Below are 27,869 nucleotides of genomic sequence, written 5' to 3'. Positions count from 1 at the left end.
GGTAAACCTGAGAGCGGTTTTCCATCGATTCACAGAAAGCTGACTCTGTTTCCCTTCCCTCGGCAGGCACGGACAGTCAGTGGATGCAGACACTGCGCATGCAGCAGCTGGCCAAGGCCATTTCGCTGCAGCACGGCCACCCGCACAGCCCCAGCACGGTCACGCAGTACCTGCCCTACCTGCGCAGCCAGGACTCGTACGCCGCGGCCGTGCGGAGGACGCGCGCTCCCGTCAGCCAGCAGCTCACGTCCATCAGCCACTCGAGGAACTCCTCTCCCCTGTCGCACAGCTTCATGAGAAACCTTTCCAATCTGCACTTGAACTCAAAAGGCAGCAGCGCCTCCAGCACGGCCTCTGACACCCCTTCCGAAAGGGACAGGTCCGGCGGCCAGGGCAGGACGGCCTCGCACGGCGCTGCCTCCCGCAGCTCCTCGGGCGGGCGGCGCAGCGGCACCGGCTCCCCGGCGCCCCCGCGGCCCTCGGCAAGGCCCGGCCGGACTGCTCTGCCCGCGGGCCCCGCGGCCTCCCAGCACCGCCGGTACCCCCGCGCCCCTCCGCAGCCCGCGGCCATCCCTGGCATGCCCCCGCAGGATGACGGCGAGCCCAGGAGGGGCGAAGGGGAGAGCAGAACCAGCGAGGGCGGGTGGATAAAGGTGCAGCACGCAAGGAAACCCCACAGGCAGGCCGCCGGCAAGCCGGGAAAAGAGAGAGCCAGGGGGAGCTGGCGGGGCCGGAGGACGTTCTGAGAGGAATTTGGCCCCTTATTTAACTGAACGTTCAACCTAGAGAAGATTTGCCTGCTCCTGTTCAGTTTGCTGCACCGAAGCTGGTACCCGCCTGGCTGGGGCCTGCCAGCGGACAGGGAGAGCTGCCACCTCTCCTCCGGTCACTGTCGGCACCAAGGGATTCAATTTGGTTTTCTCGCCTCTGTTTGGCTGCTCATGTTCTCAGCTGACTGGACATCCACTCATTTGCTTAATATGTCAAAAATAAAATCCGTAAGGCACAACCAGGTGCCACAGTGAAAGGCTCTCAGTTTCATCCTTGGGAGAGTTGTGCTGTAACCTCTCTCCTCACCTCACTTTGCTTTTAGGTGCTGAGTCCAGCTCTAAGCAGGGTCTTCTCACCCCTTGTCTAGTCTGCTTCTGCCAGGGCTATAGGAAGAGGTATGTATTTCAGCATAGTCTGAAAAAAAGGGACACAAGGACATTTTTCTTCAGGTCCACTTTAGTAGCTTCACTTCTCCACTTCTCAGGAATTTCTTACTTTGTTCCTTATTAAAAGCCCCAACATTAGTTACCCAACACCACTGAGCACACTCTGTCACGTACACAGTTGTCTTAGTCAGAAGCAGAATCAAAAACTAGGCTTTTATCTTTTGGGGAAAAAAAATTAAAATAGAATGAGAAGAAGGCATTGCCTTTATCATAGTTACAACTAACCCCACTGAGGTCTATAATAATATGTATCCCTGTACAGCTGGTATTTTTTAATTGAATTTTTAAATGTGGCCAGACTGTGTCGCTTTTGTCTTTCAGTATTCAGGTAGTAAAGACAAGGTCAGCAAAGTTTCTGATTAATGTGGTCTTTAGCTCTGCTGAGAACAAAGACACAGCTTAGACTCAGTTGGCGTCAGAAAGTTTCTTCGTGGCCTTTTCACTCCAAGTTGATTTTACACAATTAAAAAGGAGAAAAAAAAGTTTGGGTTTCACAAGATGCAAGAGAGAAGAAAAGGAAGAAACAGATAAAGGAAGCTGAACCCAAAGCATTGCATGGTACCCTCTGAAAGCCCAGGAACTGTAAATTAGAGATGCTTTGAACAGGGTGCTGCACAGCACCCATCCCTTGCTGGCACACCATGGTGAGCGATGCCGGCAGAGCTGCAGGCACATCACCTGCTCAGGGTGAGGGGGTATCACCACAGCCCTGTCACTGGATGGTCCAAAGGACATGTAAAGTCCCTGCTCCATACAAAGGCCACTCCTGTGGGTACTTGCAGCTCTCCTTTCTCTGATTGCCACCAGCCCCAGTGAGGGCTGAGCCCTGGGGTGAGTTTCCATTACCCACCAGAATGGACTGGGACTCACATTTCATGAATTTGGGACAGATCCACCAAAACCAATGGAGCAAGACACAAATGACACCAGGTATTGGGATTTGGATTTCTGTCACTCAAGTGCCTTTTCCTCTGACAACAGTTTAGAGCAGAAAAAATATAAGCTTTACCTTGAAGTGAATTCAGCTGCATGTGATGCCCTTTGGTATCAAAGTTTGCCATTTTCTTGTTGGCTTCAAACTGGCTGAAAGCTAGTTAGTAACCCAGCTTCTGACCCTGGCTTACTGAGCCTGACAACTAATTTGAGGGACATGGACAAAGTAGCACTGGATGTTTCTCTGTCACAAGTAGGGGACTGGGATTTTGTCTAGGTTGGAGATCCTTCCCTGACATTTCTTGCCATGACCAAAATGGGCTGGAGAATACCAACTGAGAGTAGTTGCTCAGAATGTGCTTGTGTTACTAAAATTTGGATATGCATCTCAGGAATCACAGTTGGGCCTGTACAAATCCTAAGAAAGAGATTGCAAGAGTTTGGAAGTTCACCTTTCTCTTCTAGGGTGATCAGGATGGCGGTGCAGTTGTACAAGCCTGGTACAACTGGTGGTGGCAGCTCAAGATTTATCAGCTGTCTGTGGTTGTTCGTCAAGATGTCCAGCAGGATTCCTCTGCTGTTTGTAAGCTATTTAATGCCATGCCTAATTTTAATCTGCAATGTACTGTTTGTCCACATCTGTTGTATTAAAGTGTTCATTAGCATTTAAAGAAGGAGCGGATGGTATTGATCATGCCCATTAAAATTAAACAATCATGCATTAGTGACTGATTAGAAATCCTTTTGCTGTACCAGCATTGCTGCTTAAAGCAACACTGAGTGAACTTGTGAAAAAAAATTTTAGCAAGATTTAGTTTTCTGTCTTGTTTTTTGTCACTTTTAATGTGGTTACTCCCTATCTTGATGATAATTCATTATAAATAAAAATGTGCTTACATTTTTACACATACTCCCAGTACTTTACAAAGCTGAACCATTTTTTTTGCGTTTTACTAACATGCAGCTAGAAGACCATGCACAGCAATGTGTAAAATCAGACTGTCTTGGGCAACTACGCCTCAGGAAATGCTCTTTGGAAAGGAGCCATGTTATGTTCATTTAGAATTTTCTTACAAATCTGTTAAAGGCAACCATACTGAAGTACCAGTATGTCTAGGTTTGCATGCCAGGAGCTGGACACACTATCCTCCCTCCACACACATATCCTTGGCAGTGCTGCAGCTGCCAGACCCTCCCTCCATGGCTGACTCTCCAAGGGGCACAAAATACCACTGCTGTAGAGCTGCCCCTTGGTTTCTTGGCTTTTCTTTCTCTTGGGCTTCATATCTCCATGCTTGGATGTTGACGTTTTCTTAATCCCCAAAAGGTACTTGCATTTTCCCCTTCCAGGGTTGAAAATGCTCTGAATTGTAAGAAGCGAGCTCTGAGATGCCTGCTGGAGTGGATGATGAAAAACAGCAAAGAGCTCATGAAGGCAGATTCAGAACTGGACGTCCAAAGTGAGTGAGTATTTGCATCCTATTGAGAGAATATTTACAAAATCAGATTTTCTTTTCATTTTTTTTTTTTTTTTTTTTAAGGTGAGACTTGCTGCCAGAGCTTACACAGAATCTTTCTGTTCATTCAGCAGCATTTTACTCTGGATCTTGTGGGAATCACAAGAGCTGCCCCGCTCTCTCTGGATGCCAGACATCAGCAGGAAAGTTTCAGGGTGAACAGCAGCATATTTCCCCAGCAATTGGTTCTTGACCCTGTGGGTGGGTTGTGAGGGAGGAAGCAGTGCTCAGTTCAGATAGGAAGAGCAGGTTAACCTCAGCATCATGGTCCTTGGTTTTCTGAAATTTTACAGCTTTACCTCCACAGCTGATATCTTCATACCATGAGCAAAAAGACTTCTTTTCTGCCAACAAGATATGTGGTTCAGATTTTTCAATGTGGTTTTCTCTTTTTTTTTTTTTTTTTTTTCTTTCCCATAAACCTAGGAATGTCTTAAAAAAATGGGAAAGAACAGGAGAATGGAGAGCAGTCACTTACCACTGAGGGTAGCAATCATTCTTCTTCAGCTTGGTGTCCCAGAGCTGGGTCTGACCCTGTTCTATATTGGCTTCTGAAGAGCACAGGTTTCCCCGGCAGCACTGGGGTACCTGGCACTGCCATCAGGACTGGCTGTAAGAGAAGAGTGTCCTGGGGAGCTGCTCCATAGAGGGAGTGACAGCCAGAGCAGCAGCTCAGGGTGGCATTGCACTCTCCAGGAGCTTGTCCCCTGTGTCCTGCAGGTCAGAGGCCAGAGGTGTGCTGCTGTGCTGTGAACCAGCTGGCATTCAAGTTCCTGTGAAACCCCGCTCCTAAGCAGGGCAGCACTGAATGTGAGACTCCCTGGAGCAAAAACACTGCCCTGGCCTGCAGACACTGGCTGCTTTTGTTTGCATGCAGCCAGGACAAGTCCCCGTTTAGCTGGGAGGGTAGAGTGCCATTTGTGCCTCCCCCAGCTCTGCCATGACTGAGCTACTGCCCCATGAGAACCTGCTTTCTTGCTGTGAAATGGGGATGGGTGGTTTTGGACATGGTTTGCTTTTTAAAGAAAAAAATGGCTACTGCAATTTTTCTCTATCTTATCTGTTCCCACGGATTATTTTCTAGCAGTTGGCCATGTATGACAGCATGCTGACCAGAGTCTGGCAACGTGCTGAGCTGATTTACTGAGCAGAGGTTGCCTCACTGGGAACAACAGCCCACTATGGCACCCCTCACCTCTATCCTGCTCTTTAGCTCAGCTGACACTGCTCAGGATCAAACCCCATGTATTTTAAGACTTTCTGTAACTTGCAGACTTGCTGCCAAGAACATTGGACTGTACATCAAATATATGCAATTGATTTTTTTGATTGTGCTAGAGAATGCACTTTGACATAGCAATAATAATAATAATCATTATTACTTTAGACTGGGAAAGATGGGCAGTGACTTATATAACTGTGGAAAAACCCCAAACTGAGAGACCTCCTGGCATCTCATGTCACTAAATGGAATCAAATAGCTGTGCTACCTCTGAAAATTACATCTGACAGAATTATTTTCTGTATATGTGTCCACCATAGAAAGGTTTTTACATAATATTCTTATTTAATGAATTGCCATGCCTAGAAGTTCAAGCCAGTTTGTTGCAAAAATTTGGAGGTTAGACAGGAGAAGTCTATTAAGGCAATAACACTAATAAGGGTCTGCCAAGATCACGTTTGAGTGAATGTAAATACAGGGCATTTGAGATTAACAACTCAGAGGACAGAGGAATGGCGCCGGCAGGCAGTGTCCCCCTGGGAGGAAGGCGAGCTGGGGCTGCAGCATGCAGCCCTTCCCGCGTTCCCAGAGCCCCTGAGCCCCTGCCCGGGGCCGGAGCCTCCTCCGGGACACCTCCGGGACAGGTCCCGGCCACCTCCGGCGCTCTTTGGCAGGGGCCGGCGGGCGGAGACACGGACATGGTGCAGTGTAGAATGCGCAGTGTACCCGGGGTTCAACACACACATTCCTTTCCCTGCCTTAGCAAGCAAGGTGAGGGCTCCCTGCAGCAAAGAGGCATTTCCCTCATGCTGTGGAAAAATCCCAAGGGCTTGAAAAGTTGAAATGTGCCCTGGGGACCCCGGGCAGGCACTAGCGAGCCCCGAGGGAGGCTTTCTACTCGTTCCCCTCCCTGCTGAGAGAGCTGCCTGGGGAGAGAGATCCCTGGCGAGGAGGTTATGCCACCACCTCTCCTCTCACCCTCATCCTCTCCCAGCAACCACAGCTTGCTGAAGGCTGCTGGAAGCAATGCAAATCAACACTTGCAAAAAAGCAGTGGCAAAGCTTATAGAAGAGGGCAAAAAAACAGACTACAGTAAGTATTTTGGTTACTTCCTGATAGCCTTCTGTTTCCCACAGCTATACATTTGCAGAATATTTTGTAAGTGATTTCTTTATGATGTGACTAAATGTAATTTGCGTTTTCAAAGGAAAATAAAAATCAAAGCCCAACAATGAAAGAGCTGGGATCTTTCACTTTTGAAAGTGGCTGCTGCATATCAAAACCAGCTACTTTTGATCAACATTTTTTGCTATGCATTTTGTGGAATGGCTACAGGGTAACCAAATGAGCATTGTAATTGCATTCCCATAATGTGCATCATAATGCTCTGGGCTCCAAATGATCTACTATACCTTTGGAATAACCATTAAGGTTTCTATCAAAAATGACCACATTTCAGCCATTCTCTTAGTGCACTGATAAATATAGTATCAATTGCACTTTTTCTGACTCTGACTTGTATTATTCCTTTGGTTTTTCTTTTCTCATTCTTTCATTTTTTTGTGGTCTTGCCAGTTTGTGTCAAAGAAACACGGTATCAGATAGGATTGGACATGACCACCTTCAATTCAACGTGCAGGATGGATTGGCACCCAGCCTTTACTAACAAGAAAATCACAGCAAAGCACAGGGAGATACAAACCTGTTAAATTAAAAGGAGAAAATCTATTTCTCCTTGGAGACAGAAAAAAGGAAAAAGATACTAATTGCATTGTGGAGGTATTTTATGGAGCTGGTACAGTTGGTCTTACTAGAAACTGGTTGTACATGTTATATATTTAAACATATTTACTTTACAAAATCTGAATCTGCCTATCAGAGCATAGTGTTGAAGTATTTACATCACAAAGGTATTCCATATAAATCCATGTACAGCAAACATGTGGAGATCTAGCTGTAATTAAATCCCCAAAAGTGGCTATCCTCCTTCTTCTGTGTAAGAACAAGTGTATCCTTTCTGGATTGCAATCAATAGCAGGTTACCTGATTATACACCTTATTATGTCTTATACAGTAGTGTGAGCCACTGGAGGGTGACATGTGAACACCCAAATAGATATGCTTGATCAGATCTTTTCCAGAAACACACCTTACAGGAGAGAGAAAAACAATTAGTGTGTGTTATAGGTTACCGACTTACAATTTACATCATAAATCAATGTCTGATTATTTTAATGCAAAATATTTTTTAGCTTAATTTTATTGCACTAATGGTTTCAATAACACACTATAATTTTCTCAGATGAAGAGGTGATTGGACAGCTCTTACAGAAATTTTTAATTACTGTCATTAGTGGCTGCAATATTTTTTTCTCTATGGACCTAAGATATGTGTTACTGCTTTGTACTGTGGGTACTCTCTGGCCACGAGAATCCAAACTCTCCCTTTGCTCCTAAATGTTTGCATCTGTAAACATATGTCACTGTGCAAGTCTCATCACAATAAATACTAGCATCACACAAACATTAACTAATGTATTGACATGCTATTTTAGGCAGGTGTGGTGGTACATCCCCACCCTTGGGCCATACTGTGATTTCAGAAATGCTTATTAAGCCTTGGCCTTGACAAGCACCACCTGGGCTAAGCTCTTGAGCTTATCAGAAGCACTGCCTGCGTGCAGGAGCTTATGCTTTCTAGCGAGGCTGTTTTTTAACGAACAGCCTTGAAAACTGATTGTTCTTGCCTGAATAAAAACCCAAGTGGAACAAGATTTTTGTCACCACACTTTTAAAGAAAATTACCAACCCAAATTTTGGCCAGGATGGAAGATTACTATGACTAAAGCCAACTCTTTAGTGACCCTCTGAAGAGCAGTCCTGAGAGCCTTGGAGCCCTGCTGGGCTGCAGCAGGCTGCGAGCAGCACCTCACCCTGAGCGGGGCCTCTCTCAGCCAACTCTCGTTTCCATACCTGGGGCACCACTGCTGATCACCAACAGTGGAGCCTGGGCTACCCCCGCTCCTCCAGACTCAACCCTTTGCCCATTGAGAAGATGCAGAGAGAAAGATGAGAAAGGCATCTGATGTGAGTACTGTGATGAATTCAAAGGGAATTTTTCAAATGTATATATACCTTGTATGTAGTCCTTTGGGTCTGTGTGTGAGCACGCTATAGCAAATATACTATGAATGTTGCTCTCCTAGATTCTTAAGTACTTTAGATTTGTAAGTTAGGCCTGTTACTGAGTTACTGTTGTGCTACAGTATATTCTATAAGAATATTTTGTTAAATTGCTTACATTAAGCTGTCCATTAAGTGCTGTTAAGTTTAAGTGCCATTAAAACTTTTAGGCCTAAGCCATTTTTCAAGTGTGGGACTGTTTGGCAAGGAAGTCCATTCTGAACCTTGTGACCCAATGGGAGGGTCTCCCTTATTCTTTTTTTTTATCCTTACTCTTTCTTAGCCTTATCCTTTTTCCATGTAGATAATTTTTGGTTGATTTTGGTTTTAGATTGATTTTAGACTTCAGTAAAAATTTTCTCTGTGTGCTTTAACCATCTAGTAAGTAGTAGAGTGAACCTTGCCAATGAACTTTGTCATGCTTTCATTTTTATATTAAACATACCTGATACCTTTGCCAGGGATCCTTTGGGTGTCCAAAAACACTCATTCACGACAGCAGATAAAAATGTATTACTTCAATTAAAAAAAAAAAACAGGAGGGAAAGGAGCATAAAGAGTGTTGAGTGTAGTTAAGATAGGAAGTGTGTAGGAGAGCCAGGGACAGGGCAGCAGGAGTCCTGCCTCCAGAGAGAAAAGCTGTGTTACAATGCCAACAGCCGAAATCCGTGGGGTGACGCAAAGGACAGCACTTGTCCTTTGTCCCAGCAGATCAAAGGTCACATCTATTGTTTCTGACAATGGAGCTATTGTTGGAGGTCCATGTTCTTGCTGCTGCTTGAAGCTCCTAACATGTAAACAACTTTGCTTCCCCCCAGATAAATGCAGAAAATGTTGCATGCTCAATCTACTGCATGTCCCTCCATGATTCCAGCCTATTCCCCTAGCAGGTCTTCCAAGGGCTGCTACCACATAGTCACAACTCATTTCAAAAACAGGCAAGACCTTAACAGATTATTTTCTTGAAAACACCTGATAAAATACTCCAGATGATCATTGCTGATATGTGAGCTCTGAGGAAAGAGCTTGCTGGTAGCACTGGACAGGCTATGCAGGACCCTGACTGGGGGACTGAACAGGCAGAGATGTTTTCCTCCAGTCACATTAGCTTTATTTAAGTGTGTCTGAAAATGCAGTGTTCACCTTTGAGTTCAGCTTTGCATGTCTTCAGCTACTGTTAATAGCTATATGTAGGACAGTGGTGCTGCCTATGTCTTGACAAACACAGAAAAACCTTTTCCATCATGGCAAACCAGTTGGTAAGTTTGTTATGTCCATCCACCCAGGGCACCTGGGCCCTGCAGGGCAGAGCAGGAGCATGCAGGCCTTAAAGGTGAAAACAGGGGAAATCACAGTATTGCAGGTCACAACAACCATCTCCTGAGTTACAGACCTTCATTTTCTGGTACCCTTGCTGTGTGCTGAAGGAAGCACATTTCCCATTTCTCTTTTCCCTCTCCTGAGCTCTTCTCCCCAGTCATCTGTAAAATATGTGAGCTGATATAGACAATTTCCAATAAAATAATTATTTTTCCCATATTAAAAAAACCCCTGACAATACAGTCCACAAAATGCCCTGTCTGGATTTCCCACAAAGTCTCTGCTCTGGCCTATTAATCTGAAAGCCATTTGACTACATATGTAGTTTGAAGATTTGAAGAATGCTGTTTGCATTAAGCATTAAATGGACAAGTAACTGGAGTCTGAAGTTCTGCTTTAGCTAGTGCCATCAGCACTCCATAACATTTCATGTGATGCTCTTGAAGCTGTGAAGGTTGGCTACTTCTCTAGTAAAATTCTGATAACTGTGATTCAAGATATTAAGGGCTTTTACTGTTCATAAACTGAATCTCTTCCTCCATGTAAGTAAGCTAGTATTTGTAGATTTCTTTTTCTGAAAGAAGTAAAAGTACATAAAACTTCAAAAAACAAGCTGTCTTGTCTGGAAGCCAGGTGGGTGGCAATCCTCCACTAATGTGGATTTAGAGGAATGGAGTGTGGTCTGGTCTCTGGAGAACTGGTTTAGTTCATCTGCTTTTGTGTGTGCTGAGAAGCCAGCAGTGCAGGTAAGTGTGTAATTATGGGCTTATTTAAAATGGAGATTCTTTTACAGAACAGATTGCAGCACGTGCAGGAAGAATAATGCCCACAGAAAATAGAACACCTCCGTGAGGGCTCTTGTACCCTATTGTGCCGTGGGCTATTTACAGGCTTTGGCTCAGAGATGATTCCCGGTTTGCCTTACAGGGGCACAGGTTTGCACGGGCCGCGGCCGCCTCCCTCCAGCTGATTGCAGCGGGACTCGCTGCTGCCAGGGAAGCACCTGGAAATGCTGAGCTGCCACAGTTGCATTGGTATCGCCCTGCTCAAACCGCAGCGCAAACAGGATTATAGCAAACACCCGGGCCACAAATCCCGTACAGCTTCTTCAGGGCTTCTCCCGTTACTACTGCTGCCAAACACCACGTAGCAGTTATTTTGCTGTGCTTAACGGCTGTACTTGATTTAATGTACTATTATACATGTTACCAAAAATGGTTTAAAATGACTGATCTATTTTCTCCTGGCCTGTCTTCAAATAGTATTGTGATTGCAGAGGGCAAGGCAGCCAACTTCTTCGTAAAATTCTGGTGAACTGCTGTTACCCGAGGAGCGGAGGCGTCGCCCAGAGTCTCACTGCTGACGCTGAGCCGTGGGGCCCCGGTGAGTGATCCCCCATTCCCCGGGGGGCTCTGGGCAGCCTGCGCGCTGCGGGCTCGCACCACGCTGCTCTGCAAGCACTGCTGGGTGCGGGCACTGCTGCGGGCAGCCAGCACACAGACCCTCGGCTTTATTTCGTGGAGAACCCACACTGCCCTTGAAAACTGCAGGTTTAGGGAGTTTATTTCCGTTTATTTTATTTGGCATATAAAAGTATTTAAAACAAAAAAAGGAGAGCTAGAAACCACGGAGGCTTCCCAACTGGCCCTGGCTAGGCACGAGCGGCCCCCGCTCCCCGCCCCCCTTCTGCAGCCGAATCCCGCCACGTTCCGCCCGGGAGCTTTTCGCGCCACAGGGCCAGGCCCTTGCAGCTCCACAAAGCCTACACCGCGAACAGAAAAAGAAAAAGGGGACCTCCGCAGTGGCCCCTTCGGGGACATCGCGGGAGAGCTGACGAGCTCCTTAGCAGAGGCGGCCGGGCGGGCGCAGGGGAGCCCACCGGGTGCCGGACCCCGCGGGGTGTGCGCTGCATCTGCCAGGACGCGGGCGGCAACGCGGGAAAGGCGCCGCCGGCCCCGCCCCCCGCGGTCCCTCCGCTTTGGCGCGAACCTTCAGTTCCAGCGCTCGCCGCCGCCGCCAGCATGGCCCCGTCGCGCCCGCAGGTGAGCGCTGCCCGCCGGGCTCGCCGTAAGGCCGCGGGAGAGGTCGCTGCTGCTGCGGAGAGGGGGGAGGCTGTAGTGCTCGCCGCCGCTCTCGTGGCGCTCCGGGGTCTTGCGAACCTGGGCAAGCCGGACTGAGCCGCGCTGCGGAAGGCCGGTGGGGTCGGATGGGGGGGAGGGGGTCTTTAGTTTGGGCACCCCAGGGAGAGCGACGTCGGGGGAGCCCAGCCCCACCCCTCGGACCCGCAGCTCCGGGTCCCCTGCCCCGCCGCGGTGCTCGGCTCCCACGTGCATGGCGCTGCCCTTGCCCTCCTTAGTGGAGTGGGGAACTCGGCGTGAGAGCCGGGCGCGGCGGGGGCTGGCGGCCCGGAGCCATGCGCCTATCGCCCCCGCCTCACCGAGGGCCCGGGGCGGTGTTGTGAGGAGCGGCCCCGCGCGGCACGGACGGGACGGGCGGAAGGAGCACAGGGGTCGGCCCGGCCGCGTGTGTGCGGGGCGGCACCATTTTAGCGGGAGGCGGGAGCGGCGCTGGCTGGGACGGGCGCGTTTGCCGCCCCTGGCTAGCCCGGGGCACCCGGGCCGGGCTGCTCCGCGCCTGAGGCCCCCCTGGAGCGGCCGGACCGCGCACTGGCCCCGGCTGCGCGCCCTCAGCCGCGGCGGGCGGCACCAAAACCCGCCCCTTTTGTGTGTGGGGCGGCCGGGCCGCGCTTCGGTGCTCGGCGGAACTGTGGAGCGAAAAGCCGCAAGCAGAGCGGTGCTGAGGAGGGGACGGAGGGCTCCAGGTTGGCCCGGGCAGCTGCTGCTCAAGGCCCGTGGTGGGCCCGTGAAGCGGCCGGGCACCCCCTCAGCGTGGGTGCTGCCCCCCGCCTCGCTGCCAGCCAGCCCCGGGGGATAAAATGGGTCACTACCACTAGAAACATCTCCTGGGAGAGGAAAACCTGAAGCCCACAAAATAAAGTCTTCTAAGTCAGTGGCAAAATGAACAAACCAGAAAGCTGCTTTGTGTAGAACGGTTGTTTCAAATCTGTGGGTAGGATTCTTTGGCCCTTCCTTAAGAGCTGCAGAGTATTTGGTGTTTGCCTCAAACTGCAAGTAATAAGGGAGTAAAGTAGATTTCTAGGTACTTTTCATCTACTTGCACTTTTTTTCATCACTGGCTGTGAGGACTGGAGAATAGCATGATTTATGTGCTTATTTCCACTTGCCTGTTTGCATTAAAAAAGTGTTTTTAAATACTGAATGAAATTTATCTGTAACAATGATCAGGACTGTATCAGAGTAAAAACTATTGTCGTTCCTAACTTAGGGATTTATTTCAAAGCTGATGTTTGTTTTCTGACTTGTATTAAAGGTTGCTAAACATCCTAAAATGTTCAAAATTCCTAAGCTTCAGTACAAAGATATTCTTCAAAGGTACTGTGCTGCAGTAGGTCTCCTCTTAATGGTGTTGCTGTTGTCCTTTTGTAGCGTCGTTCAGCAAGGAGAAACTTCACAACCTTTCGAAATACGAAACTGATTCCCATGGAAACATCCTCATCCTCTGATGACAGTTGTGACAGTTTTGGTTCTGATAATTTTGCAAATACAGTAAGTACAGTACAAGAACAAATAAGATCATGTGTGCTGGACTAGTAAAGATTGCAAAAACGTGAAGCTAATAATGTAAGACTACTTGCTCTGCTTATGTTTTTGTATAGTAGTTATAAACCTGTGCTATATGCTGTCATTTCATTTCACTCTTTACATGTGCTTTTAGGTGGTAGTTGTTGGAAATAGATTAGCTGTCAATTCTGGCCTTTGATATGTTACCTAACCTGATGTACCTGGTAATTTACAGCTGTGGTTCTAAAACCCCTTGTGAAATGCCTTAACTTTTTTTTTCTTTATTAAAAAGCTATTTGCTTGTACTGCATGCATAAATGTATAAAATTTTCTGTACGACTTAAAGGATATTTTCTTTTTGTAGAAAAGCAAATTTAGGTCGGATATTAAAGAAGAACTGGCAAAAATATTTCATGAAGCCTCTGATGATGAATCTTTCTGTGGCTTTTCAGAAAATGAGGTTCAAGATGCATTGGTAAGACAGTTGATTTTTGTTTGCTACTATTTAAATTCTTACACATTCTTAATTGAAGGATAATGCCAGCTTCAGCTTGAGGTTCACTGTTTCAGAAGTAAGCATAATTTCATTTAGTAAACAGTCCAAGTCACCAGAGTTTAGTTTTCTTTTTGTCTCCATGAAAAGCACTTAAGATATGGAGCTTTAAAAATCTTCCATATGTATTTTGAAATATACCTCTTAAACCTGTTCTTGCTGGATGTTGCTCTGTTGGAGCCTAACATTTCCAGTTTCCTCAATATGAAATACTAGGCTAGCCCATGGACTCCAGCAAGCCTCAGAAAAATTCCTGTGTGTCTTGACATGCATCCACTCTGGCAGTGTGACAGGGAATGCTGTGCATCTGTCAGCAGTAGAGAAATAGTCATAGGTAGTGAAATCTGCCTTCCTGCTTTTTTTGACATCTGTTTTATTGCTTAAAAAGATCAGTAATAATTCTCTTCTGAATATCAATCAAGTTGATATTCAGAAGAGAAACTGAAGTAGTACCACATTTGGCAAAACCAGGTTCGTCATATTTCTCAGCATGTGCTGAAGTTGACTAGAAAAGAAAAATGGTTAATTGGAAGAAATTACATCTGAGTTAAAAACACAATCATTAAGAGAGTAAGTAGGAGACAAAGCTGGAATAGATAAATAGACAAAAAGTCAGTAACTACACATAATGCACAACCAGAGTCACATACCTGCTTAATAAAAACCCTGTGTAAATAAAAATGGCCATTTGATGTCTATTCTTACTGCTGATCAAAGTAAGACTGTCTTGTGTCTAAAAAGAAAAATCAAAGCCTATTGCATAATGAGCTTTTAACTAAATTATGTCCTCACTGAGCCATTGGTTCGTGGGAAATTTGTAAGCAAGACATCAGAATTTGAAGATCAGAAAATACTGGGATTTTATTCATAATTATTTCATTGGTTGGCTCTAGAAGGAAGTGTCCTTTTTTTATCATTGTTATGGTGATATGACTGTTGTTGACAGCTCACAGAATTGGGTTTGACCTTGTGCAGACAACTGCAGAGTGGCTTCTTTTTCAGCCAAATGCTAGATGTAGCAAAATGGAGCCCTTTAAAGGCAGTTCTCTTCCTCATACCATACACACAAACTGGTTTTGCTGTTAGACCTACAAGTGAGAGCTAAGACTGCTGCAACTGCTGCAAATACTACACTTCATTTTCTGGTGTGTTTGGCACAACCATGTGGGTCTCCCTGAGGTTTTTCTCCCTGTGTCCCCTCTCCTTTCCTCCCACTCCAAAATACACTAGGACTGGGTGTCTGGATTTCAGCAAGGTAGCCTCTTAAGCTATTCGAAGACAAAATGTTGTCCACTGTATTTAACTGCAGAACAACTCCCCTGGATTTACATGCTTCCATTTTGGTTTGTTAACAGAAATTGGAATCAGATTCAGATGAGAATGATGCAAGTGCTGAAAGTGAGATTGATCAGAGAGGGCAGAAATGCTCTGTTCCTCTGAAAGTAGCCATGAAGTTTCCACCTCGACGATCAGAGAGGAGGAAGGGTGGCATGGAACCTGTTCCTGAAACACCAATGCCTGCTCTAGATTCAGACTCTGACAGTGAAGAAAATGGTGCTATGTTCTTAGAAAAAAGAGCTTTAAACATAAAGGAAAACAAAGCAATGGCAAGTACTCTATATCTTCCTGTGGACTGGCCCTTTCTCACCCCCCCTTTCGACTCTTGGGGGACGTCTGTTTAAATTCACTGTAATGGGAATTATGTGAATGCATTAAGATGAATTTGCATTCCTAAAATATAAATCTGATACTTTATATTTACTGGCATATGAAAATCCATAGGCTGCAAGCCTAACGACATAATAAGTTTTGAACATTTCCAAATTACTTGCAGTCACTAAAACATAAATAAGACATAAATGCAAAGAGTTGAAGAATGACTGCATTTCCTATAAGTAATTGTACTTTTAGCCAATTGCCCTAGTAGTCTGTAATAGCACATAAATACCCTTTTAAAGCTCTGCTTCATTTTTCTCTCTCTTGTTAGCTTGCAAAACTAATGGCTGAGTTGCAGAATGTTTCTGGTATCTTTGGTGGGAGAAAATCGTTGCCAGCTGTCAGTCATGTGAGTATAAACTTACTGGATTTGCATTCAGATTTCTAAGAGTCAAATTCTGACATTACAAAGCAGGATTCTCAATGTAAAAATGTAATAAACTCTGCAAATCAAAGTCCAGTTAGAATTTTATTGCTTCCTAAAATGGGTACCCTCATTGTGTCATTCTCTTTTGATTTGCCATGGTACAAAGCAGAACAGATTAATTTATAAAGGTTAAGTATCTCCACAGGCCAGTAGAACCAAACGAGGTGCTGTGTAAATATGTGTTTATACAAAGGCTGGAGATAAGGGAGGGCAGCTCAGACCTGAATATTCTGTGAATTTGGAGCCTTGAAAAACACCTGGCATTTAGCCCAACTTTTAAGAAGGTTGGGTTGTGAATCAGCAGTGTAATGAATTTCACTGCTGATGTATTTGTAATTTGGGTGAAGATTAGAACAATGCTGAAAATCGCAGCTCCTCATAGACACGGCTTCTGCTGCTTTTGGCTCTTTCTCAGTGACTAGCACAATCCCTGACATGAACTTGCTTAGGATCTTCTTACCTTGGGTTTTCTGACTGAGACAGGGATAGACATGTCTTTGGAAGAGATGAGAGGAAGGCATCTTTAGGGGGCGAAATTCAGTATAGGGTCAGGAGCTATCTGTGTTTTCATCTGTTTAATTAGGGGCTTTTAAACATTAGCAGGGACCAAAGCGACTTCCAAGGCGTTCACTGCCCAAATGTGCCTTGAGGAGGAACCCAGACCGGAGTTCTCGGCCTCACACAAGGTCCAGGTCCTTGATTGAAGGCCCTCCTACTGTTGCACCAGAAGAGGAAGAAGATGACCCATACATCTTGGTGAGAAGAAGAAAGATGTCTGATGAATACCTGGAGGTATGATGAAAATCTAGTTCTCCTGTTGTAGGTTGTGAGGGTGGTTTTGTTTGAAGGTTTCCCTTCAAGAAAATAGAGAGTTGATGAGGTTTATCAGTATGCCATGGCCTTAGAAGCATTAAAAAAAAAAAAGCCATTTTATATGTGCTCTCCATTTCCCCTTCCTTGTCCTTGAAAAACCACTTTCTCTTGCACCCCAGCAGGATCAGTAGCACCTCTGCACCCTGAGGGGGACAGATCAAGTAAAGGTGCTAAAGCTGCATCCATATCATTCATCGGTACAAAGTTCTGTTATATCTTGGTTAAATATATGATAGGGGTTTGAGCCTTTAGCATTGCTGTGAAGATCCTTGCTTTTGTAGAGTTTTTGCTGAAACTAGTAGTGCAAGTATTGTGTCTTTGCTATTCAGCATGAAGCCCGTACTCCCAGGAGGGGTCACCGTGGTGCCATGGCTTTTCCACATGTCGTGCGCCCGGTTGAGGACATAACAGCAGAAGAGCTGGATAACATCTGTGGATCTGCAAGTGAAAAAGTATATAACAGGGCCTTGGTAAGTATATTCCAGCTTTGTGAAATGTGTAATTAGTGAAGTAATTTTTTCGTTATTCTGTGTTTGTATTTTAGCATCAAATAGGGCACACTCCCTCTAAATGACAGAGAGGATGTAATTTTTGGGAGAAATATGTCTGAGATCTTGAAGTGTCCCTTCTTATTTTTGCCTGAATTTGTAGAATGGCCCTTACCAAGCCAATTAGCTTGGTTTCACTCTGGAACAACTGTAATACCTAAGTGATTACCAGACACTGAAGATGCAGTGTCAAAACAATCTGAGTTCAAACTTGCAAGGTGACTTTCTGTTTTGGGATAAGCACTGCTGGCTGCCAAAGAGATTTTGTTCAATGCTTTTTTTCCCCTATCTAAAATGCCATCTTAAATGTCTCATTTGTTTTTTTTGTGTTCTAGGGGTCCACCTGTCATCAGTGCCGCCAGAAAACCATAGACACCAAGACAAATTGTCGTAACCCTGAGTGCGTGGGAGTGCGGGGCCAGTTCTGCGGGCCCTGCCTGCGCAACAGATACGGGGAGGATGTCAGAGCAGCGCTGCTGGACCCGGTAGGACATGCTCAGTGCTGGCTTTTGGTGCTCGACTTCCACAGGCGGGGCTGTTGCTCACTGGCAGCAGTGGTTTTAACAACTGCTTACAGTGCTGTAGTGCATCATGCACTCGTGGCCTGATTCACCCTGAATCACACAACTGTGTTGTGTAGAACTTGTTGTATTTACTACTTCTGTAGTTTTAGTTGCAGGAGTAAAGTATGAGAACAGAGCAGCAGCCAGAATATTCTTGTGTTCGAGCATCAAAATAGTGTTCTCTTTATCTCTGCATTAGTGCTTAATGCCCTAGGGAAAGGAACTGTATTGTGAACAAAGTGCTGCTGCAGTGGGCTGTGATGTAGGAGTTAAAACAAATGCTTCCTGTGGTTATGTGCAAGGCAGGCAGTGGAGAGCTGAATCCTCTGCGGACTGAGGAATTTGTACTCTTGTACTGGTTTAGACACAGTGCTGATGTTCACTGCAGAACTCGCTGTGGAGCAGGGCACTCTCCTAAGTGAGTATGAGTTAATCTGGCAGAGCATCTCAGCTAAAAGGGCTTCTTGTTGTCTCTCCTGTGTGTAGACATGGAGGTGCCCCCCATGTCGTGGAATCTGCAACTGTAGCTTCTGCAGACAGCGAGATGGCCGATGTGCCACCGGTGTCCTGGTCTATCTGGCCAAGTACCACGGCTTTGACAATGTCCATGCCTACTTAAAGAGGTGAGTGTGCCAATGTGTCAGTGATATGATTGCATTAAGTGGGATAAGCATCTCAAAAGTGGGAGGGAAAGGATGTCCACATCCTAGTTTGTCAGGTAAATCTCAAGATTACTCTGTGTTGCCTCCAGAATCTGAGATTTTGCCCTATGATTTTTCTGATAACACTGAATTTTACCTGAAACAAGTGATATATTCACTCTGCCTTTTAGCTCTCAACCTCAGTGTGTATTGTCAGGGCTTCCACTAATTGGTTCAAAGAGTTTTCAGTGTTTTGCTGCAAGCTGACTCATGTTTTTACTTGCCTTTCAGTCTGAAACAAGAACTTGGAATGGAAGACTGAAGCTGTGACTGCCTTTAAATTACATATTCTTTCACCAACATAATATTATTGCCTGCAGTGAATTGTTTAATCAAATGAGATTACAAAGTGCCTTCTCTGCTTCCCTTTCCTTTTGGGTAAAAAAGGATAAAAACCTTTCATTTATTTTGGTATAAATCATACTTGGGAAAGCTGTTTAGTGCAGGTCTTCACCCCCAGGCCATCGTTTTCTCTTCAGACAACTTTGCAAATCAGATAGTATCAGTCCTTTTATTCATGATAGTAACTTTTTCTTCCTGAAAGGAGATGGGGCTTTAAGCCATCAGTTTCACTCATGCAGCAATCTATGCTGCAGGTTTACTTATCCTCCAAAATTGGTTACAAAAAGATTGAGATACTCTGAAAATTTGGGGTTGTTTTCTCCACAGAACAAAGCACCCAACTTCTGCAATACCGGCACTTCATGATCAAATGGAATTGTAGAATCCTCTGAGACAACAACAGCATGTTCTTAAGTTCAAAAAGGAAGCTCTGTAAGTTGCAGCTGAGCAGTCTCCAAGCACTAATATTCGGTTTTATAGAGTACTAAAAGTTCACACTGGCCATTTCAAGGGAGATTGTATGAATTAAAAAATGCAGTAGATGCTGTTTGACGTGGCACTTTGTGTGCTCAGATGAGAGAAGGCCACTGCTGAAAGCTTCCACAGCACTAGCATTGCCTACTGGTGACAGTGATGGGAATGTACTGGTATACATTGTGTGGTGACCACTGTCTAAAACAGAATGTTCCGTGTGGTAAATGACTGTTTTGGTGGACTCTTTTCCCTGTTCCTGCTGCAGCTGCAGAACTGCTTTGCAGAGTCAGCAGTGGTCCTGGGGAAGAGGGATACCTCCAGGCCAGGGCTTGGTCAAGTAGAGGGGTGACAGTTCGTGTGGCTGTTGGCCATCTTTGAGTGGATGAAGGGTGGTAACTTGTTTAGTTTGGTTGTCAGGAAAACAGGCAATGAATGTTTCTGTATCTGCCTCTTTGTGATTGTGGAAGGTTCTTTCACATGACATTTGTGAAATGTAAGTACAGCAGAAACACAGCTGAAGAATTCTGATACGCTGAGCACATAGGGGTCTCCTGTACTCTGTTGTAAAAAAGAAGGTGCCATGAAAGTTGCATCCAGAGAACCATAAAGTGTGTAAATGTGCTTAGTTTTGTTATGGAAACTACTGTGTAAGCTTTGTATAAGGTTTAGAATGTAATGCTATAAATAATGTACAGTTGAGCAGTAGAAGAATCACCATGGGTTTAACTTCTGTGCCTGTGCAGTATTTGCACTGTGTGTATACAAAATGATCCATAGTTCGTACCTTTCTGGGAATTGCATCAGTGTGTGTGGGAGGGGAGGAGAGAGGAATTTAGAAACAACAGATATTTATGTCTCAGACTTGCAGTTCTGTTTCATAAATCATCTCTCCTATTGAAAATCTCTTGTCCTCTCTTTGTCTGTTTTTATAGTGTGAATAGCTGTGCAATCTGAGGTGTGGAGAGTGCTCTTCCCTCTAGGTACATTTTGTGAAGAAGGAACTCATTTTAGAAATACATGTTCTGACAGATAAAAGTGGTTGGGTTTTTTTTTTTTCCTCCTAATTGCTTGGCTTGCCTTCTGATTGCTAGAGTGTAAAAGTACTGTGCTAAAAGCAGACCCTTGTGTTATATTACAGAGACTGCTGTATTTAGATTTCTTCAGATCTACACTGTTCTGTACAAAATTCTTTATTTTGAAAATAAAAATTTTCAATTTTAGAATATTTTTGTCTCTGAACTGGATTTTAAAAGCCTGTTAGAGCTGTACTTCTCTTTTACCACTTTCAGGTGAACTTATACTGCAAAGTAAAGGATTTGGTTGTTCCCATCATACCTGGGGGATCAGTGGGACTCTGCAATCTTATCATCTCTGGCTCTGTGTTCCTGAATCAGGCTTGCTCTGATATTCTTGCTGCTTGGAGTGAATTGTTCAGTACCTGGTGACTAAATGGTGATGGTCAGAACACAGAGTGCTTAGTTCAGGCTTAACAGAGGCTCTAGGTTGATGTGCTGTGTGCTTTACTCTTCTGCTTTTTCTCCACTTGTTTTTAAACCAGATGTCTACATCCTGAGTTGACAAGGATGAGCATCAAAGTTTGGACATGAGTTGGAGTAACGTGTGTGCCATTTAAATTTATTTATTTATTCTTTTACAAACAAGCTCTTAAGTAGCCTCTCAGGAGCTCTTTCCTGTAGCAGAGGATTACCTGAGGGGCCTTGATTGCATGCTGATAGTGGAGGCACTTGTGCTGCTTTTGTGCCCTGGGTCTAGAGACAGGAGTTGTATGAGGCTGTGGCAGAAGGTTACACAAAAAGCTGTAACCTTGTGTAGTGAGAGGAAATGGGAAAGAAGTGATCCAGTGGAGTAACTGAGCTGTCCCAGATACTCTTCACTGGTGAAATCCTCACCTGTTACTCTCACCTAAAAGCTGTCTTTAGATGTGCCTGTCATCACACTGCTCGTGATGTGAGAATAAATTCATATTTATGAATTGTGGAGGATGTTAGTTTGTCTGATGACTTTGAGGTGTCTCAATATCCCACTTTCAGCAGGCCCCTCTACCACAGTTCCTTAAGTGCTATTAATGTGGACCTGAAATACAGTTTTAACGAGCTCACAATTTATAAGTGCAGTGAATGAGCAGTAATTTAGGAAACTGGAGAGGTAAAGGTCCTGTCAGCTTTAAAAACCAAAGATGCATGGAAATAGAGTATCACTGTGTAAGTGAGAGCAAAAGAATGAAGCTCGTGTGAGCTGATTTATACTGATTTATAATTGAAAAAGGCTGCATGAGTTGACATTCCCTCAGTACTCAGCTTTAGAGCCAGGTCATCTTGTGCATAGGTCTGAAAAAACTTCTTTAACCTGATATATAATAATTTAGAGTGACTTCATATTATACATACTGATTAAATTGGTAATAAATTCCTTATTACCAGAAGATTTTCTTAGGCTGGTATATACTAATATATATGTTGTTTGCTTTTCCCCCATTCCACTTGCTTTTTAATTAAGTCTAACATTGAAGCATTAGGTCTCTTCAAATTTTGAGAAAAAAATTTTTGTCTTCCTTAACAATTAAACTTTTTTTCATTAAATGTAAGTTAAAAACCCAGCATGGCAGTGTTGCTTCACAGGCTGAAGCAGACAGTAAACACAGCAGAGCAGCATGCTTGGCTACTTAACCAGTTATATTAGTGTAGGAATTGGAATATTAACTTTGGAAAGTACCCCTCTTCCTTCCTAGCCTCATGTGCTGATATACCTTTATTTTGACTGCCAGCAGCCTAAAAAAACATTTTGACGAGAAAAGCACAGAAATGATGGCAACATACCAAAACATCACCGTTTGCTTAGGAAGGCAAATGAAATGAAAACAGCAAAATGGTGGCGTCTGGTTAAAGAATTACTCAAAGTGTTTCAGGGTGAGGGAACTCAGCTGACTTTGAAACCATCTGTAATACACTGGGATCTGAAACTTTTGCCAAGAGTCACCCACTGACCTCTGCTGGCATCATCCAGTTTGTTCTCAGCCTTTTGTGAGTGCAGCTTTTGCATGGCTAATGGCATGAGCTAGTGGGGCGATTTGGAAACACTGCCTACTGTTCTTTGAGGTTCTTTACCTCTAAAGCAGGTGAGTAAAAAGATGGACCTGTCAAATAGAGGCTGGCCAGTCTGTGGGATCCTGAACCCAGCACCCAGATAATGCTGAGCTGCATTGTAGATACACGTGAGTGTGTGGGCTGCAAATGCCAAGGAGAGAGGACAGCACTGCACCTGCATGACTGTGTCTCAGTGTTCTTCCAAAGAATAAGCCTGCGTCTCCTAAAGACCCCACAAGCCCTTTGGACCTGGAAAATGGCAGGGGAATTGTATGTTTGAACTCAAAAATGTAATGATCAGAAGTCCTGGAAACAGAAGATGAGAGGGGAACTAGGAATCCTATTGTGACTGATACAAGAAGTTGTGGATATTGAATCTGTATGAAAATATGTGTAGAGCATAGAGATGCTGTCATATTTAAACAGCTCTTGTTGCTGTTTGGTACAGGCTTTCTTCCAGCTAGAATTGATCTAGCTCTTGTAAGGATGGCAGAAAATTCTGTTATGTAAAAAAAAATAAACCAGAAGTCATGGTATGGTCAGGATGGAGTAAGAAGGCATTGCACCTGTTAGTAGAACTTTAGTAGTTTTTGTACTGATCACTTGGGCTAGAAGAAAAGTCAGTTGAAGTGTAGCTCCAGCTGTGTTGAAACCTACTGGTACAGTCTTTCCATTGGAATATATCCACAGGCAAAACTTGCATCTACTCCTGAAAGCAGATATGAAATGTTACTGAAATTATACATTTGTGTTTGGACTCAAACTAGCATTATATCCTTTCCTGTCTCTTAATGTAACTGCAGACCCAGAGAATGAATAGATGTGCTAGGTTGTGTCAAGAGGTGTAGATAACAAGCCTATGGCAACCATCCTCATTCTGTCTTAATCACATACACAATAACAAAGCAACCCTACCAGCACTCCTTTTGGCTTTCCCTTACCTCCTTTTAGCTTGAATATCCATGTAAAAATGGTGTGTTTGTGAATTGCTAGATAAACTTCACAACTGGCTGACATTAGGAATGAGAGTGAGAGGTCTCCCAAGAATAAAAATTGTTATTGTTCATGTTTTCAGGGAATTAGCAGTTAGGTCTCCTCTCTGGATATCCAGTCAAACTGTTTGAAAGTAATGAAAGACTGGTAAGACTGTAATGAACATTTAGACTGGTAAAAGACTATTTAAACATTTTAGACTTGGAAGAAATTTAGATGGTTTCTCCTTTATTATATAGCTGAAGTAAAATAAGTCCAATCAGTGTCCACCATTTTGTTTAACACCTTGGAAGTTCACCATTTTTAGATGTGCCCTAAAGTTCCAGATATAGAGGCTTAGCAATGTTCCTACTCAAATGTGAATGAACACAGGCACTCTTATCTTACATGATCCTCTTCTTATATAGCTTATTAGCAGAATTTAGCTGTAGGAAAGACTCTATTTCTTAGTGCTTTTGTGCTGTGTATTTTTTTTGTTGTTGGGTGTGTTGGGAGGCTGGTTTTGGTTTTGGGTATTTCTTTTTGAGGCTAGTTGTAATGTGAATACAAGTGATAACAGTGAATCATCAGGAAAAAAAAAACCCTTTGGAAATAAGCCAGAGTCAAATTCTTTTCTCGTGCTCTGTTCAATCTGCTTCCTCTTTAAAAGAAAACTTTCACATTAGCAGAAAAATAAATGCTTAGCCAGAGTTCTTTTTGTGTCCCTTTCAGCAGGGAGAAGGGAATGAGTGTGCTGAGCTCAATGCCCATGCTGGCTTCCTCCTGCCGTGGAGAGTTAACACTCTAAAGCTTTTTCTTCCCCCTTTATTTCTCTTTCCATTTAATTCTTATGAAAAAGTTGCGATGTTACAATTTTAGTATTGGAAACCAAGCACAGAGTTTTGTTGTGAGGAACTGAAATGCTTTGATGTAATCCTAGATTTTTTCCGGGAGAAGTAACTTCTAGTTTTCAAATAGTTGGTGTGGCTAGAAAACAGCATTGGTATTACAAAGCTCTGAAAAGCACCTCCAGTAAATAAAAATATACCTGTGTGTAGGATATCTATGTGCCCATTACACAATACAGATACAGGGTTCTGTCAAAACCTGCTGGTGTGATCTCAAACAAGTCACTTTTCCTGTAGTTGTAAGACCAAACCCCCATTCACTAACATAGCTAAAGCCTGCTTTGGAAAATAATTAACACTTGAATGTTCTTAATGTGAGTACAATTAATTTTCATCAAGACAGGCAGACTCACCCACAGCAAGGAATTTTGCTTTTCTTTTTTTTTTTTTCTGGGTACCTACAGCACAGGTGTGTGTAGCACAGGCTGAAGCACACACCCTTTCTCCTTGCAAACAGAGATAGTTTATTTCTTTGACATACTCAGTAGTAAGTATAATATGCACTATTTGTTTGGCATACTCGCTAGTTAGTATATTTTACATTGTAGCTGATGCATGGGAGTTGAGAGTATTTTAGTCTCTTAAGTACCATTGGTTTTATCCCCATCTGTCTTTCTAGTTTCTAAAATCTCATGTCTAGCTTTTGATTTCTATTTTTCTTTCCAGTTCTGAAGAAAAGTTATGAATGAGATGAACAGTTTGGCTGATGTCAGGCTTAACTAACTTGCTAATTAAGCCTGACTGCTGAAATGTAGCTTCTGTTTTCCCCTGTACAGATACTACATTCTACTTTTTACATTTTGGAATCCACAGGGAAATGTCTTTCCTGCCATAACTTGGAGTTCCCTGATACCTGTGCAACAGCTGGCCTTGCTGGAGCTCCCTTGCCCCTCCCAGTGAGTCACAGCTTGCTGTATAATGTGCAAGAAGACGTGGATTTTGTAAATGGCAAGCCACTTACAAACCTGAACATGTTGACCTTTTCCCTCAGAAAACAGTTGCTGCAGCCAGAAGAGGCACTGGAGATGTCAGACCAGGGTACTGTTGCTAGTGCTTTTGCCTGTAGTTGTACTGAGCCCTGCAATGCTGGATTAGTGTGCTTTTGGGACATGGAGCACCAGAAATAAAAAGTGGGGAGAGAATCTGTCTTGTAGTTGCTTTTCGTTGCAAAGATCATTCAGCAGCTGCTGCCAGCTCCCACCACTGGTGAGATGAGGGAGGTTTGCTTTGTTTGTCAGCCTTTCTGGAAGCACAGGTATTTTTCAGCCATTGTTGATGAGAATGAGGTTCCTTCACATCTGTCACAAGAGAAACCTGGGTATAAGGAACCTTATGAGAGCAAATGCTAAGTGTCCTGAAGTAGAAATGTTGTTAAGTGAAGCAGCAGCTAAGGTGGATCTGAGTCCTGAGGCCCTGTGTAGAGTTAATGGCCTGTGGTTTACTTGGAGGTGATGTGTGTGTGCTGCTGAGAGCCAGAGAGGCTTTTCTGGGGACACAGCTACAGCTTGGTGATTGTGCTCAGCCCAGGGCATCTGGGGGAGAGAGCAGGCATGGGAGACTGAGCTAACAATCTCAACACTTCCCAGGTTTCCTTAAACTAAACAATCAAGAGAGAAAATGCAATTCAAAAATGTCCATTAAATAGGAAAAAATCCTTTCAGGTACATTAATTGCTCCTAATGACCCTAGGTTTACCCACAGCCCTTTTACTTTCGCCCTAAATGGAAGTCTTGTTTGAACAGAAAATCTGATAGCACAGATCAGCAGTGCTATTTATTGATGTAGATAAATTTACTTTGAAATTATTTAAGTAGTGGTTTAGCTAGGGAATTAGATCTATCTAATATGGTACAGTATAGCTGGAGGTGCAGAAAACATTCTTACATGACAAAAATGCAAAGGGTTTCCTCCTGGTCCTCAGCTCCTCTGATGCCTTTTGTTACAGTTCCCTGCTTTGTTACAGTTTCGTGTGCTACAGTCTGCAATTGCTGAAAAAAAGGCATAAATGATGCTGGAAAGTAAATATAATTTGCAGCCTTGGTTTGAACTGTAGGTTCTTGTTCAGCATATTGTATATTTCTTTATTTTTCTTGAACCTGTTAGAAGAATGTTCTATCTGAGCAGTTGCTCTAAAAGCAAATGAAACATAAGGCATCAATGTTTGTTCATGTGCTAGTTCTCGGAGATAAAATGCTTTGTTGTATCCTGCTAATAAATCCTAAATTTTTTTTTGATATCACAGGCTTACACATCAGAGACTCCAGACTGGAGCAGGCAGCTTTCTTGAGGGCTACCAGAGACATTCACATTGGAGCACTCCTTCTTAACCTCCAGACAAACCCTTTATCTCCACTAACATGCATTCTTTTACTTTTTGCAACAGATACCCCAAATTCTGTTTTGCCATCTGCTCTGCAGCAATTGAGGCTTCAGAGGATTGGCTATTTATTACTTAATAGCCATGGATAGAAATACAGTAAATTCTTTACAAAATAAAAATCAATACTCACTGACATACTGCATATTGAGGAAAATAATTGTTTATGGCACACAGCTTAAGCTGTTCTGGTAATCACGTTGAAAAATACAATATTTATTCATTAGATCAAATTTAATGAGGCCTCCTGGCAGTAATTATAAAAATTACTGTAGCAGTAAATTACTAATGAGTTGTGATGTGCTTCCTACCTGTGAGGAAGGACTGGGGGTTGAAAGAATTGATATCCAGACAACACTAGGGAGGGTGAGAACTTGAGGCTAGGAGTCAAGCTCACAGCAGCGCAGAAGTTGTTCACTGCACCGGAATGGTTAAAGTAAAAAAAAAAAAAAAAAAAAAAAGGGAAAAAATATCTGAGAGACTAATAATCATGAGTTTCACTTTAAATTGTAGCCCTACATTTGTTTCCAAACCGACACCTATAGGCAAGGGAACAATGTTATCAATGGGAGGAACAGACTTCTGTACATCCTCTTGCTACAGACGCAGCTGAAGTGACCTAATTTACTGTAGTAGATCTTAGGCTGGGAGCAGCTTCTTGCTTCCCAGTTCTTATAAAGTTCCATGCAAAACACAGCAAAGAGGACAATGTTTTCTTAGTGCCCTTAAATCTTCAGAAGAGTCACCTAAGATGTGGAGCTAAGACAAAGGTTTAAATCCCCCACCAGCTTGCTTTCAGGCAGGGAGTTTGACCCGGATTTCTTTCTTCTGAGACAAAGCTTTAAGGAATGCAGAGGCTTTTGGCAGCAAATGGTACACAGTATGAATAACACCAGGGCAGAAAGGTGTAAAAATGGTGCCACTTCCATCAAAGTCCAGGTTGCTGCTGAGCACGGGGTGTTGCTGCAGTAGCAGAGGCTGGCTAGAGAAAGGGGTTCTGCTGCATGCCAAAATGAATGCAAAAATGAACTGGCATATAATTACATTTCTATCTGTAGCTTTTAAAGGTGCCGTAGCTGTGACAGGTGGTCTTTGGTATTGTAAAACACAATTAAATTGGCTAGCTTTTAGCAGTTTCTTTTGCAAAAATATTTTTAAAAGATTTTTAAAAATCTTTTGCTGCAAAAGATTGATTCTGGACTGAAAATCTACCCAAAATCAAATGGAAAAAGGCTGTGCATTCTTCTCACTCATGGCACAGAACTGCTCTTAAATAC

General features: G+C 43.8%; 3 protein-coding genes across 6 annotated transcripts in view; all 3 read left to right on the top strand.

The window, feature by feature from the left end:
- MAP3K20 (mitogen-activated protein kinase kinase kinase 20) overlaps positions 1 to 1,319 on the top strand; it is an 89,811-nt gene extending 88,492 nt beyond the window's left edge. Inside the window, exon 19 of the mRNA XM_064717987.1 lies at positions 67 to 1,319. Within this exon, the coding sequence (XP_064574057.1) occupies positions 67 to 746 (680 nt within the window). The 3' untranslated portion in view covers positions 747 to 1,319. The remainder of the gene's footprint in view (positions 1 to 66) is intronic.
- Positions 1,320 to 2,625: 1,306 nt separating this feature from the next.
- On the top strand, positions 2,626 to 11,409 carry LOC135450645 (uncharacterized; the record flags this gene model as incomplete). Its single annotated transcript, XM_064719023.1, has 5 exons — positions 2,626 to 2,733; positions 3,478 to 3,610; positions 5,368 to 5,660; positions 10,321 to 10,427; positions 10,710 to 11,409. Coding segments are annotated over exons 1-5 (1,341 nt in total), but the record flags the coding sequence as incomplete, so codon positions are not given.
- On the top strand, positions 7,547 to 20,454 carry CDCA7 (cell division cycle associated 7). Of its 4 annotated transcripts, none has more exons than XM_064718813.1 (11): positions 7,547 to 7,977; positions 10,670 to 10,776; positions 12,900 to 13,019; positions 13,399 to 13,509; positions 14,943 to 15,194; positions 15,575 to 15,652; positions 16,331 to 16,522; positions 16,933 to 17,073; positions 17,487 to 17,636; positions 18,201 to 18,337; positions 18,647 to 20,454. In XM_064718813.1, the coding sequence occupies exons 3-11, from the start codon at positions 12,954 to 12,956 to the stop codon at positions 18,675 to 18,677; spliced, it is 1,158 nt and encodes a 385-aa protein (XP_064574883.1). In that variant the 5' UTR covers positions 7,547 to 7,977; positions 10,670 to 10,776; positions 12,900 to 12,953; the 3' UTR covers positions 18,678 to 20,454. The 4 variants fall into 4 exon arrangements, with proteins under 4 accessions (XP_064574883.1, XP_064574882.1, XP_064574881.1 ...); XM_064718812.1 differs by having other exon boundaries at positions 10,656 to 10,776; XM_064718811.1 differs by having other exon boundaries at positions 10,321 to 10,776.
- Positions 20,455 to 27,869: the final 7,415 nt, after the last annotated feature.

This window comes from Zonotrichia leucophrys, chromosome 7, assembly GCF_028769735.1.
Source record: "Zonotrichia leucophrys gambelii isolate GWCS_2022_RI chromosome 7, RI_Zleu_2.0, whole genome shotgun sequence".
Lineage (NCBI taxonomy): Eukaryota > Metazoa > Chordata > Aves > Passeriformes > Passerellidae > Zonotrichia > Zonotrichia leucophrys.
This window is presented reverse-complemented; position numbering and strand designations above follow the sequence as displayed.

Bases quoted from the DNA above. Each gene is read 5' to 3' on its own strand.
- CDCA7 (XM_064718810.1), top strand. From the start codon at position 11,415: ATGGCCCCGTCGCGCCCGCAG. The intron at 15,195-15,574 runs GCAAGTACTCTA...CTCTCTTGTTAG, and splicing joins TAAAGGAAAACAAAGCAATG to CTTGCAAAACTAATGGCTGA. The intron at 15,653-16,330 runs GTGAGTATAAAC...TTTAAACATTAG, and splicing joins CGTTGCCAGCTGTCAGTCAT to CAGGGACCAAAGCGACTTCC.